General features: G+C 43.9%; 1 protein-coding gene across 5 annotated transcripts in view; it reads right to left on the reverse strand.

Moving 5' to 3' along the window:
• The window catches only part of RAP1GAP2 (RAP1 GTPase activating protein 2), a 245,022-nt gene that overhangs the window by 4,957 nt on the left and 226,641 nt on the right, over positions 1–13,424 (reverse strand). For all 5 annotated transcript variants that reach the window (XM_019545554.1, XM_019545557.1, XM_019545556.1 and 2 more), the window contains 7 exons: positions 7,804–7,941; positions 6,899–7,017; positions 6,030–6,143; positions 5,310–5,427; positions 3,606–3,732; positions 2,215–2,291; positions 1,019–1,059 (listed from right to left, as the gene is read on the reverse strand). In XM_019545554.1, coding sequence (XP_019401099.1) covers positions 1,051–1,059; positions 2,215–2,291; positions 3,606–3,732; positions 5,310–5,427; positions 6,030–6,143; positions 6,899–7,017; positions 7,804–7,941 — 702 coding nt within the window. In that variant the 3' untranslated portion in view covers positions 1,019–1,050. The remainder of the gene's footprint in view (positions 1–1,018; positions 1,060–2,214; positions 2,292–3,605; positions 3,733–5,309; positions 5,428–6,029; positions 6,144–6,898; positions 7,018–7,803; positions 7,942–13,424) is intronic.

Here is a 13,424-nt window from a genome sequence, read left to right on the forward strand (position 1 = left end):
TCAGCCTCCAAAAGAGAAGGCTGAGCGGGGATCTTGTGGCCTGTTATAAACTAGTCAGGGGGATCAGCAGGCATTGGGGGAGTCACTGTTCCCCTGAGCACTACCAGGAGTGACCAGGAATAACGGTCACAAGCTGGCAGAGGGTAGCTTTAGGTTAGACATCGGGAGGCGCTTCTTCATGGTCAGGGCGGCTAGGATCTGGAACCAACTTCCAAGAGAAGTGGTGCAGGCTCCTACCCTGGGGGTGTTTGAGAGGAAGTTAGAGGAACACCTTGCTGGGGTCGTTTGACCCCAGGACTCTTTCCTGCCATGGCAGGGGGACTATATGATCTGTTCAGGTCCCTTCCGACCCTAGAAACTATGAAATCATGAAATGTCATAAGTGAGGATGTTTAAAGAAGCAAAAGCTGTCAGGAGACTGGCTCAGGTGTTTGGGGATCCTTTTGGTACATGACTCCGTAGAGTTCATGTTCCTAAGCTCCTCTCCCCAAACAGGAGGGCCAGAAATTTTCTAATGAAAGCTTATAGGTGGTATAAACTCCATGTTTCTGTACACAAACCTCTATCCACATCTACAGAAGTTTACTGGTGAATAAACAGCCAAGGCTCCCTTAGCTTTATTGTAAAAAATCCCAAGCACACATATTTAAAAAAACAAGGCAATGGCTAAAATAGCTGAACTTGAAAGGATGAGACCTACTGGCATGCAGAGCATATTCTCCCAAAATGGAGTGGTGGAAACTGTGGGAAACATTTAAAATTACTATATTTTTAAGGAAAATTAGGTAAAGGGTGCTTCATGGATGGGGGAGAGAATGAACGGACTAAACGATGCCTTACGTCTTTATCACCGGTAATCTATTTTTATAATTTATTGTTGTCCCATCAGACAACAGCCTTGAAGGTTCAAGATAACTTTTCAATCAAAGCTTTAACAAACAGTGAACTTATCCAGGGTTAATTGTTCTCTAAAGATACATGTTTTACCAAAACATTCTGGGTAGCTTTAAACACTCACCTTTTTTACAAGTTCGTTATATCTAATTCCTGCTAGTGACTCTATATAGAAAGAAAAAAAGCAGAGCTCAGTTTTTTTTTCCAACAAATAAGAGGACAATGTACAACAGCAACTCTTACTGTGCACCTCATTTCTTACTTTCTTAAATGCATCTAAGAGAGTCCCAACCAGGCTGGAACAAAGGTCGGGAGTTAGCGTCACATCAATAGTAACAGAGCAAGTCAAAAAACAGTACTAAGCTCCCATAGAGAAAATGATCCCTAATGTCTGGATTTGGAGGAGTTTTATCAAGTACCCTGCAGATTTTTCCAAGGGGAAATGACACAGGAGCTTGTTCCCCCCTACGCCTCCCCGAAAGCGGTATTCTACCGTTTTGCAGAAATAAGTCACTGGACATCATAAGAAACAAATCACATCTATTTAAGCCTGTCGCTTGTTACAGCTGGCACTTTTGATGCCAGGGTGTCCCTTGATGTAAATGGCATTTGGGATCCTGATGCTGGGAACTCACTGTAGAAGACAATATGCATGTGCTAGTGTGGGGGTGTCAAGGGGCTTATAGTCAAAACTCTTCTCAATTTTACATGCCCAACTCTGTTCTTGACTTCTCTTTTGGAACGAGCAGACAGCCCCAGGACCTTGTGGAGGCCCCACGCCCTCTCATCCCTCCATAGGCAGCCCTAAGTGGTGGCCACATGCCTTCCCTTCCCTGCCTGCGGGTGGGCATGGAGGCGAAGTGCTCTGCCAGACAGAGGACTGCACTCTCTGCTCTGCTACAACAGCACTGTGTTGTAGAAAATTCCCTTTGCAGTTGGGAACTCCCTGCTGCCTCCCATATCAACTGCCTTCTCGCATCTAGCTCGACCGTACGTCCAAGTTTTCCAGGGAGCAGCATAAGGATTCAGATGGGCTGGAGCAGCATTGTACCAAATTCTCCGCCAGGTGGAGCTGCACTATACCTGATGATGCACTAATAGGATCAAGTAGAGAGTTTGCATCAGCAGTTGAGGAAGCCAAAGGCTGGTCTGACTTCTGATGGGTCCAGGTGGCAGAAGATCTACATGGGGAAGCAGTCACCTCCCAGTAGCTACTACTCCCTAAAAACACAGCTGAGGCAGATCAGAGAATGGGGACCATAACAGGCAGAGTGTGCACAGTGCTTAGTGCCTTATCTAGTTATAACAACATATACATACCGTGCTGGAACTGGAATGGCTAAGCTTATCGAAGCGAAACTTTAGATTTGACCTTGGAGAGTTTCTGCTCTTTATATCTGTCGGAAGAATTCAATAAAACAGTATTTGTTTAAGCTAATATTGATTACAGCTAAGCCAACCTGACAAGCCAGTCAGCATAATGGAGTCCCACGAACCTTACCAATATTCAGTTCATTTTTGCTAAATGTTTGGCAAAATCTCAACGTTAGCTGCATGTCTTTGATGGGGTGGAGTGACACTTCCATGCCATAACATTTGAAATAGCAATCACTCAGAAAAGACTCATCTATAAAAATTACAGGGGAGTTTCAATTTGTTGGGATGACACGTGAAATGGAAGTTTTAAAACATGAAAAGTCACTGTTCAAATACTCCTGGGAAAAAAGAATCACTGAAAAGAACAAGGAAGAGGGTTTGTACAGCAAGCAGAACAAGGGGAAGAGCTATAGAAGAAGTCTAGATTTCTGAATTTTTATTCATATTTTTCCAGCTCCACTTTTAGTTCCCCAGCTGTTCCCAGTTCCTAATTCACCAAAGAATAACTAATTTAGCTGGCTAGTTCAGAAATAACTGGAACTCAACTTATCATTTCAATTACAAATCAATGTAAGCAAGGCAGAATCACGTCCAAAGGAAACGTCTTGATCACTGATTTTATTCCGGGTCGCAGTATTTTCCACAGGATCAGTTAAGTTTCCTAGCCAGCTTAAATCTCAGAAAGAGTTGCCAAATTGGGCTCAGTTTTGGACCTCTCACACATATTAAATCATACACACTCATGTGAGTTGTCCTACTGATTTCAGTAGGCTTTTGCTACCAGAATTTAAGCAGCAATGACCGGTGATACGGCGTTCACTAAAGATTAATGACTGGTTGGGTACAGAAGTTGGCCTGAAGGGTCATTAACTGTGCAGGACTGTGGCTGGGGCAAGATTAATAATTTATATATAAGCTTCTTCCGTTGCTTTGTGGGCTACATTTTGATACTACACCCACAGAGCTGTGGCTGAGCTACATGATATCCGTTGGCAGCAACTATAATGACTTACATCTTCACAGAAGGAAGATCATTTCTGAAAGCTTCAATGGGCTGAAGGAAAAAAAAGGAGGTAACAGACCTCCGTAGACACTAGTGGTGCCCTGTTCTGGTTCTGGAGTATAAGGGAAGACCCATGTCAGTGCTGAAAGGTATTTCTTGGACGAGTCCAATGGAAACCATTTCCCGTGGAACGATTTCTTCTTAGAGAACAAAGTGGAGCCAAAAAACCCAGCTTTGTTTCCTATAGGAAAGGCTTTTTCCACTAGTATGTATGTAGTAATTTACTGGGTGCGATAACCCTTATTGCTCAAGACTCTCACATGCTACACACCTGTGGGACTCCGGCTCATGATCACGGGGGTGGCAGCAGCTGCCGCACTTGGGTTCTCATTGCTGGGAGAAGAGCTGTAGACAAACACGTCCTGCTTGAACGGTGATGCTGTGGATGGCTGGCTGCCCTGGAGGGGAAGATTGAGCAAATGCATAACCACAGGGTGTGCCTATTTATATTCCACTGCATCTGCGCTCATCGGACAGCCCCATCTGAGTGCCAAGGTGGGAACAGGAAACATCTTGGCACAGTTTTAACAACTGGAGCAAACTTCCTGGCTGGACTACTGGGGCTGAGACGTGGCCTGCTCTGCCCCACAATGCACAATAAGGACTTTTTCTACACATTGGCCTTAATTCTCTCACTTACAAAGGCGCGAATCAGGAGTTAACTGATATCAGTGAGGATAAACCAGCGTGAGTGACCCAGCTGTGCAGCACTCATTCCTCTGAACAGTCCTGAGGTTCAAGGTGAAGAAAGACTCCAGAACTTGGCCTATAGCCTTTCGTTGAGCTATCAAAAGAGTCTTTAGATTACTATTAGCCCCTAAGTCTCGTGATCAAACAGAGCAGCTACAATAACACGTGGCTACAGATACGAGAAGCCAGATTCTAGTCCACCTAGAAGTGTGCAATTGAATGTAGGCACCTAAGTACAACCTTAATCCACCCTGCTCAAGCTCCCCAAAACCTGTTAATACAGGCTCCCTCCTTGTTGCAGTTTTGCGACTCAGTCTTAGGGGTCAGATGTCACAAAAAGTAGATGCAGCAATGGATTTTCAGGGATTTGAACAGGACTGATAGAGTCATGCTCAGACCCCTAAGTCCGCTTAGCTGACCAACAAGTGAAACAGCATCTGGCCCTAGAGCATAACACCACCAAGCACTGTAAGACTGTGCAGAGCCATGCACGCAGCGTGGGGGATGCCGATCATAGTCAGGAGAGCTCCCTGTAGTTTGGGCTCAGATGCTGTTTTCCCTCCTCTGTACTTCAGTTCTCTCATCAGTAAAATGAGGACAATGACACAGGCATTTGGGGTATGTGGCTGCAGCACAGTGCAAAGCGATGCAGACACAGCAGGGTATGTTAGTCCATGTGGAATTTAAGACAATACAGCTTCCTCAACCTGGTTTAGCTTACGTAGCTATGTGGAAATGCCTTGCGTTGCATGATCCCATGGTAAGAAGTCCAATATAAAAAAAATGCACAGACAGACACAGAGAGAAGTAACATCAGTTGCTCTCTTAGCTATTACTGGCAAGATTTCCACTTTTAGCTGCAACTAGCTATAGGATTTTGTACCTGACCATAAGAATTTGCATTATACAGTCATTATTTTGTTTGTATATAGATTTTACTCTATGTCCTTCAACTCGTGGCCCTTCATGTTACTCCACAGAAGACCATGGGCTGATTTTTGGAGTTAGGGAGAAAACTGCCACAGATTTTTTCACTCTGTGAGCATGGCCTACCTTGAGCAGGCAGCTGAGCTACATAACATCCAGCAGTTCCATCCAGCCCTATTATCTTCTCTAAAGGAAACACATAAAAGCATGGTGGCCACAGATAAGTGGAAGACTCTGTGCAGTAAAAGCAATGACATGAGACCCCACCAGTTTAAATAAGGAGTCTCTTCACCAGAATCACAGCTATAAGATCAAAGATAAGTTCCCCTAGGTATAATTATTTCATTTCAATGCCTACCACACTATCATATTCTTCCATGGTTTCGCTCTCCCCTGCTGTACTGCTGAAACTGCTGGTGCTTGATGAAGAACGAGAGATGTTGGATCTTCCATTTTCTTTCAGTTTAATAAATGGCCTAGAAAGCAAACAAGGCAACAGCAATTAATTACAGCAGTATCCCCTAATATTAAAGTCAGGGGGATACATTCAACTCTATTGACTTACATCGGGATGAGTTTGGTGTGGCACCTCCATCCATTTAAAAACCCCACATGGTAAAGCAACCAGTAAATATGACTAACAGGAAAAGAGACCAAGTTAATTCCCTGGGTGGTAAAAAGAACACTAAGTCTCTCTGCATTGATTTCCCTTCCATTTTCAACAGCCCCCTACTATCCTCACCTCTAGACGTCCTGCAGGAATTGCCAATATGTTACAGCTATTTTATATTTCAGCTCTGGTCTTCTGGACAATTTCTGCAAAATACCATTTGTTTTTAATAAGAGTTTATGGAATTATAGGTATTTTTACGCAAGCAAGCATGAATCACTGATGGTATCATTCTCACCAGCTAAGTGTTATTTAAAGTAAGACACGATATTAAGTTTGCTGTGAGTCAAATTATAGCATAGTCTCCTCTCCTGCTTGGTTGTCTGCAGGCTGCCTACTGACCTGTATGCGTCTGAACTCCAGGGTGAAAGGATGAAGTTGTAATGAATCTGCTCTTTTTCCATTTACCTTTCTTTGTTGGGGCATATTTCAGGAGAACTAGGGTTAGATGAGGGTTCAGATTTCATCTCTTGAGAAGAATGTCCCCCATCTGGGGTCTTCTGTGTCCCTGAGACACTGTCACTGAAAAGAAAATTACTGAATGAATGAATGATTAGATGAATTCTATAAGAAATAATTGGCTATTTCTGCTCCCTGTCATACCACAATAAACGCATTAGACCAATAAATGCTTTCTCAGTTGCACCAAATGGTCTGAAACCAGTCCAAGAGGGACCAAGAAACCTGGCATTTAGCAAGCATCAGGGGGAGATCATTTGCTATTGTAATAATTAGCTGAAAAGGAATGTCTGTCACTGTCAAATGCTGGTCAAACTGGTTTAAGTGGGTGACTGACTTCTCACTGAGGGTAGTGAACAGTAGTCATGTTCGCTCCCCAATTTTGGAAAAGGTTGGTGATGGCTGAAACTTTGAGTCAAATTTTGGCAGCTCACCTTTAGCTACACAGATGGATATAAGTGCTCCTTTTGGGATTAGCAGGAGGTCTTAGCAATGTATTGGCCTTCTTAAACTAAGAAAAGAGATCATGGATGATGTGCTAGCCAAGAGGTATCATCTGGATGTAGAAAGGATGAACACCCTTTAACACCCATAAGCTGAATGTTATCAACAGGCTCCATGGGCTTGGCTCAGTCATGCCAGGGTTGAACATTATCAACCATGAGAGGGGCACATAAGGTCAGCTCTGATCAACTCTCTGAACTTAAAAGGTGTCTATCCTTGGCGCACAGACATGGTAGCAACTATATTCTCCTTTCCAATTTAAGGCCAGGACTTTCTTGGATACAAAACAACTACTGATGCAGCGTGGCATTTACCATCGCGTCCTGCTCTCTGATTGACTTTCAGATCCCGTGTGCAGGCGGGGGAACAACCCCGAACGTCGCTTAATAGGACTCCTGGACTGGTTCTTGGCTGTTGCTGCTGCAACAGGAGGCTGAAAAACAAACTGGGCCAAATTAAAAAGATCAAGATCTTCTTGACAATCTCTATTCATTTGCAGCCACCATGGCAACTGCTCAAGACTACTGTTTCCAGGTATGTGACTCTCCTTCAGCTTGGAGTTCTACAAAATATTTAATGCCGCTATAAAGAAAAAAAGATGTCTTGGGGTTGAAAATCTGAGAGCATAATCTTAAAATCATCCCCCCACCCCAAAGACAATGACTTTAAATCTGGCTGAAAACAAACAAAGCATTTGTCACCCAAATCCAGTCCTTATCCTCTAACATGCAATTGCCGGGAAAATTTCTGGATCACAATGTGTTGTCATAGTCTTATTATCAACATTCAAGAATCTATTAGTAAGTCTGCCCATACACAGTTATAGGGAGCAGTATAAGCAAAGATGAAAATAGGGCACGATCAGCCCATGTGAAAGGAGCTGGACCCTGGATTGAAGGTAAGTCCTGGAAGACAAATCACGCAGGGTAGTGAAAAGGGGCAAACTAAGTTTAAGCAGCTATTATTTTATTATTTAAATCTTATTGTGCAAATCAATTAATTAATGTATCTACTAAAAATTAGGGCTACACCAGGAAAAAAATCCAAGAAAAAAATTCACAACGGTATTTAGATGCCTTAAGATGCAAGTAAGGGACAGTGAGATTCACATAAGACGCCGGTGAGTTAGCTACCTAGCTCATTGACTGTAAAGGGGAGCTATCTTAAGGCATCTTAACCTTTGTGAATCAGGACTGATATCTGGGTATGCCGTACTCACTGAGAAAGTGGTCTTTGTTATTTCCCCACTGTTGTGTGCGATTCCCCCGCTCAGGCTCCCTGGGATCCCTCCACTGTGATGCTTCTTCTGGCTCCCCACCATGGTTTCCATCGAATGACTGCGGACACGAATCGCTCTCTGCAGGCAAGTTAATGTGAGTGTGATATATGCTGTCAAATGGTTTGCCCTGAGGACAGAAAGGCTTTCCCTACCCAGGCTAACAAGTGGCAAGAGGAACAACATTTGCTAGAACAGAGTTAACCAATCCAGCACTCTTCGTTGGGTCCATTTCTAAATGGTCTGGAAAGATTCAGACACACAAGAAATGTTGTTTGGTGACTGTAAAGCCACAACTTGGAGAGTGCGTTCTAAATCCTTGAGAAATAAGGATAATGTGACCAGGGCACATGACAGCCACATGACATTTCATTTCTAACAAAAGGATACCTCATTTTTTTAATTCTGTATTTAATAATGATGGCTTGATCCTTGTATGCATTGAATACTGGCAAATGTCCAGGAGAGCTGTACATGAAGAAAAATCAGGCCTTGGTTCTCCTCTTTTTCCTTTGGATTTTAGTGCTGACTGGACTGCGATACGGAGGCTTCAAGTGCAACCTCTCGAGTACAAACTGGAGGTGGCAAGGCCGAGTTGCATTCTGCTTTCCCCAGCTGGAAACAGGAGACGCTGCGTTTTAGCCTACTGCAAAGCAACACCCATTGGCCTCCAGTGTTCTTTCCAAAATGCGAATGGAGAAAGAGGAAAACCAGGATCTGAGGTTTTTAACACAAATCATATCAGGAGAGGGGATAAAATGATTTCACGCACTTTGGCCCAAATTTTCAAAAAAGCTAACTATGACAACTCAGGCCAGATTTTCAAAGAATTAAGCCTCTTGGATGCGGAGACCTTTGCAAAAATCCAGATTCTTCTTTCGGGCCCTTGAAGGGGAACTGAGCAGGTCTTGGAAAAATAATCTTGGTCTATATTATGAACATTGAGCTCTACTGAAAATCTATGGCATGTCAGACAGAGCAAGAAAAGGCAGCATTTTCTATTTACTCTACTTGCTCTATTTAAGAATATTACAGTAACAACCAAGTGTCAATCATAATCATGGGTTACATGCTCTAAAATATCTGCTTTACAGTTGATTACAGCAGTGTTGCAGGCTGTAATGATGTCACTCACTAATGACTTCAGTGCTAGCGACAAATAGCCCCATCTGTACGGTATCACATCTCACAGTTCATCTGGCAGACAGATGCAAGCTAGCTTTAAACGAGCTACTTCAGCTACTGCTAGCCACATAGCTGCGCTGACATACAGCTCCGCAAAGGTTTCTTATCTTCTTGGCCATGTTTTGCAGCTGGCGCTGCCTTCCAAGAACCAAAAGCAGATTACTTGCATCTAGAAATACCTACAATGCCGGCTGCTAGATTGCTTAGCTGCCTGCCAGTACTTTGTTTTTTAAAACCAGTAGATGTCAGCTCAGACCAAAGAAATGACTTGACTATAAGTACAGCCACAATTTAACCACAACCTCCTCCTGCCCTCAGAATTAATCCAGACAAAAATGTAAATTTGTAACGTTAGATTTATTATGATTGACATTGATGCGTATATTGAAAAAAGAACAATACTGGAAAAAATAATTAATTTATTTTTACTACCCATGTTTACTCAGGACTTCCTGGAATTGTGTAGACTAGCATTTTTTCCCAGAATTTATTTTTGAGATTTGACACATCTTGCAAAAGCTTAAATATGTACAATCTTTTTGCTTTACACGTGGTGAGGAGTCCCTGTGTCTTCAGTGAAATGGCTCATTTTTCCATAACATCAAGCACATGTTTAGTCCTCTGCAGGATGCAGGCCTGAAAATCTGTGGTCTATTCTCCTCTGAATTTGTGACAGATCAACACACAACATTATCTATGTACCCGGATGAAAATTATGCTCTTTATCTCTGACGGTGAATCTGCATAAGCCATAGTTCGTAAAAATAAACAGTCATTCACACATTAAAATCTGATTTTTGCCTTTTTTTTTTTAATCCTTATGACTTTAATTCTAAAAAAAAAAACAGTTCCCCAGTTTCCAAACTTCTGCACATACCGGGTGGTGTGTCATGAAATGGAAGGTGGTTCATAATGGGCAGGACTATCACAGAGGGGTTCAAGTTGTGCTTCTAACCTGTGCCTAGATACGTCCCTGCCCCAAAGGCCATAACAGAGCCTGTTGGCTGGGGAAGTGGAAATAAAAGCCAAGCCTGTTCAGAACATAAAGATAAGAGTTGAACAAAGCAACAGCCTGTCTAGCCTGTCCGGTGAGATGATCAACATCCCTCCAAGCAGAGGGGGACCCAATACAGATCCTGTGCCAGTGCTAGTCAGGGAGCATGGCTGGAAAGGCAGCGTGATAGGCAAGACAGGATGGGAGTAGCTCTAAGGGTGACCAGTGATGTGGACCATTGAGGCTGGACTATAATGCTGCTTCTCTACACAGCTCCACAGACTGGAAGCCCAGGTAGGAGGACAGGCTGAGGCATAGATCCTCCATGGTAGTCAGGCACCTTTGACATTTTGGGCCTCAATTCCTTTATACCTTACCTATGCCATCTGGAGACAGCATAGATGAAAACCCTGATGTTGAAGGAGCTGTTTAAAACCCTGGTAACTAAGGGGTGAGAGGATATATGTTGTGTAATTCTTGCTATTATATTTTGTTATTATCTGCTTTCTCCCAGAGAGACAGAGAGAGAGTGAGAGAGAGAGGACTTCAACACTGTGGCTAGAGGTTCAGGGTGGCTGGTCACACCAAACCTCTCAGACCACTGCACTGAAGGGCACTGCAGCCCCAAACGGGGAGGAGGTAAGCAGGCCTAGTGCAATGACAAATAGAAACAAACACATAGACTTTCCACCCTCTCAAACCCTCTGAATTTACCGTTATTCCTCCCATACATTTACAGCAGAAACACGCTGTGCAGGACATAAGCTATCAAGCAGATCAGCAGGGCTGTCCAAAGGTAACAAGGCAAGTGCAAAATTACTCTCCCAGCTGAATTCATCGCATGCACTGGGATACCCTGAAATGCCAAAAGAGCAATCAAGTCCATTTTCTTAGAGACAAGAAACCCACATTATTTAACAGTTACTTCTCAGTGACTCAAAAAACAAAAAAATGAATATGCAGTTATACTACCGGATAAGTGGCTGTGAGGCTGCAGTGAAGTGGAGCTAATTTCCTCCCCAAGGGTGCATCCTGGTGAGTGCCCACATGTGGTCTGTGGTACCCCAAAGCAGTTTGACATGCCACAAATGGCACGTGGTGCACATGCACCCGTTTGCAGTGCTGCTAATTAGCAGTGCGGCAGGTTTTCTGACACTGGGAGAGCCCGGTGTTGAAAAAAACCACTGCTAAAAAAGGTGGCACACAGCAACAGTAGGCAGTGCCAGAAAGGGAGCCTAGGCACTCAGAGTCACGCTCCGGCTGCTGGCCAGGCTCCGAGCAGCTGGCTCAGTGCTGCTGCTTGCTGCCCCAGGAGGCCCCCAGGACCTCAGGTAAGGCTGCTGGGGCCAGCAGAGATGCTGGCCCCGGCCTCCTTTACGCCACCTGGGACAATTTGGCACACATGCAGGGGTGTGCCCTGGGGTACCAAGCAGCAGCACAAATATGTGCCATTACTACTTGTGCCACAGCAAACGCACACCCCTATATGTGGGGACGTGCCCAGAGAGTGTATTTTACAGACAATCTGTAGAAGGCAGATTGTACAATTACCCGTCTCTAAGTCTTGCAGGGTTACTATGCATCACTTGCATTAGTGTCCATGAGTTACAGCCCTTCATATTTTTTTCTCCTTATTGTACAAGCATTCACTGATCCAACCTTACAACACTCAAACCGATGGAGCAAACTAGACCCCAGTCCGAGTCTGACTGCATTTACTGAGCATAAAGTCATCAAGGCACTGGAGTAATGCTGGTATCAAAATGGTGTACAACCAGAATCCAGCCTTTGAAGGGGCAACAGTCAACAGTTTCACAAGTGTCTGCTTATTCTATGTGCTATAATACCAGGATGCCCAATCGGAAACAGAAATGTGTCTGAGGGCTCAATCCCAACCACCTGGTATCATTTTGAACCCAGTGTAAGTCCACCAGCAACATGTGCTGAGATATAGGCACTCCCTCCTGTACAGGTGTAATTTTAATAGGACTAATTCTAACATAATGAAACTCATTACACTGAGACAAAAATGGTACAAATGAAACCTAGATTGGGCCCATTATTTATCCCCTGAAAGCTTTAAATGGGTGAGAGGGAAATGACCCTAAGACAGTTAGGACCACTAAGACATGCAGGAAGTCTGCGGTAGGCATTATTTCTCATTTTGACTGGCCTGTAAAGAACAAGCACATAAACAGACTGGAGAAACATGCCCACAAGTGTAAACTTTTAGGTTTTGGCAGTTGCTTAAATAGTTTAAATCACTAAGGAGCATGGAAACAGCTACAGGGTGTCTTCCTCTGTTCTCTCCATAAGAAACCACCAGAAACACTGTCATGGATTGCAAAGCAGAAACAGTCAGGATGAAGGAGAGGAATAACAGTTCCTGGCTATCACCCCGATCAGCAAGCCAAACATTTCTGAACGGCAAGCAGAAAAACATGCAGCATATGTGCCGGGAGGGACCAGAGGAAGATGCTGGTTCTCTGTGTCTTACGAGAGCAACCCGACCGACCAGTGCCTGGAATTGGATGCTAGGCTATGAGACATAAATGACTCAACCGTTTTGCCGCCCCGGCCTCTCCTGCATATCAGCTCAGCAGCTTTCTTGGCATAAGAAGTATCCTTTCCTCACCCAGCCCTAACGGCATTTGCTGTGCCAAAGTTATAGCAACAATGACAACAAAAAAGTCACAAGGACACACTCCTAGTGCCACCTTCACTCCCACATCTATCCAATACTTATTACACCAGTGATACATATTTCTGAATCAGAATATTCCCATCTGACCAGGCGCTCCAAATCTGAATAGGAAGCTAATTCTGCAGTGCCTCCAATTGCGTTGTCTTGGCTGAAAAAAAGCCCTCTCTCTTGATATCATACTGAGACTGGATGTTTTTCTTTTAACACTACACACACCCGCAGCTATATAAAAAGTTGTTACCTTTGCTATCTCTCTCCTGGACTCCTACCAGGTCCAGCCTGCAAACTTTTGCTAGCATAAGTATGTCATGGGTGTTCGGATGAGGTGTAATTTGTGACTGACGTGGTTTTTGCCAGCAGAAGTCCCTGGAGCTTACTCCCCTTGGCAGGGGAATGGGCGGGCTGGATCAAGTTGCCCTAGTGAAAGGCCAGTTCTGTCAGCACAAGCTGCATAGAAGGATGTTGCCATGCAGTTGCTGATACAGCTATATCTGCAAAGTTATCTGCATGTAGACTTGGCCACACTTCCCATCAGGCCTTCCTTTTCCTTACTGTATATGCAATATCACTCTTATTGGGATGGAGTCGGTGTTTTGGACCTTCCCCAAAGAACTGAGTATATTTTTGTCTCGCTATTCATAGAAACATGACTCTGACAAGCGACTGATTTTTTTTTTTTTT

This window comes from Crocodylus porosus, unplaced genomic scaffold (assembly GCF_001723895.1).
Source record: "Crocodylus porosus isolate Cpor-Errol unplaced genomic scaffold, CroPor_comp1, whole genome shotgun sequence".
Classification (NCBI taxonomy): domain Eukaryota; kingdom Metazoa; phylum Chordata; order Crocodylia; family Crocodylidae; genus Crocodylus; species Crocodylus porosus.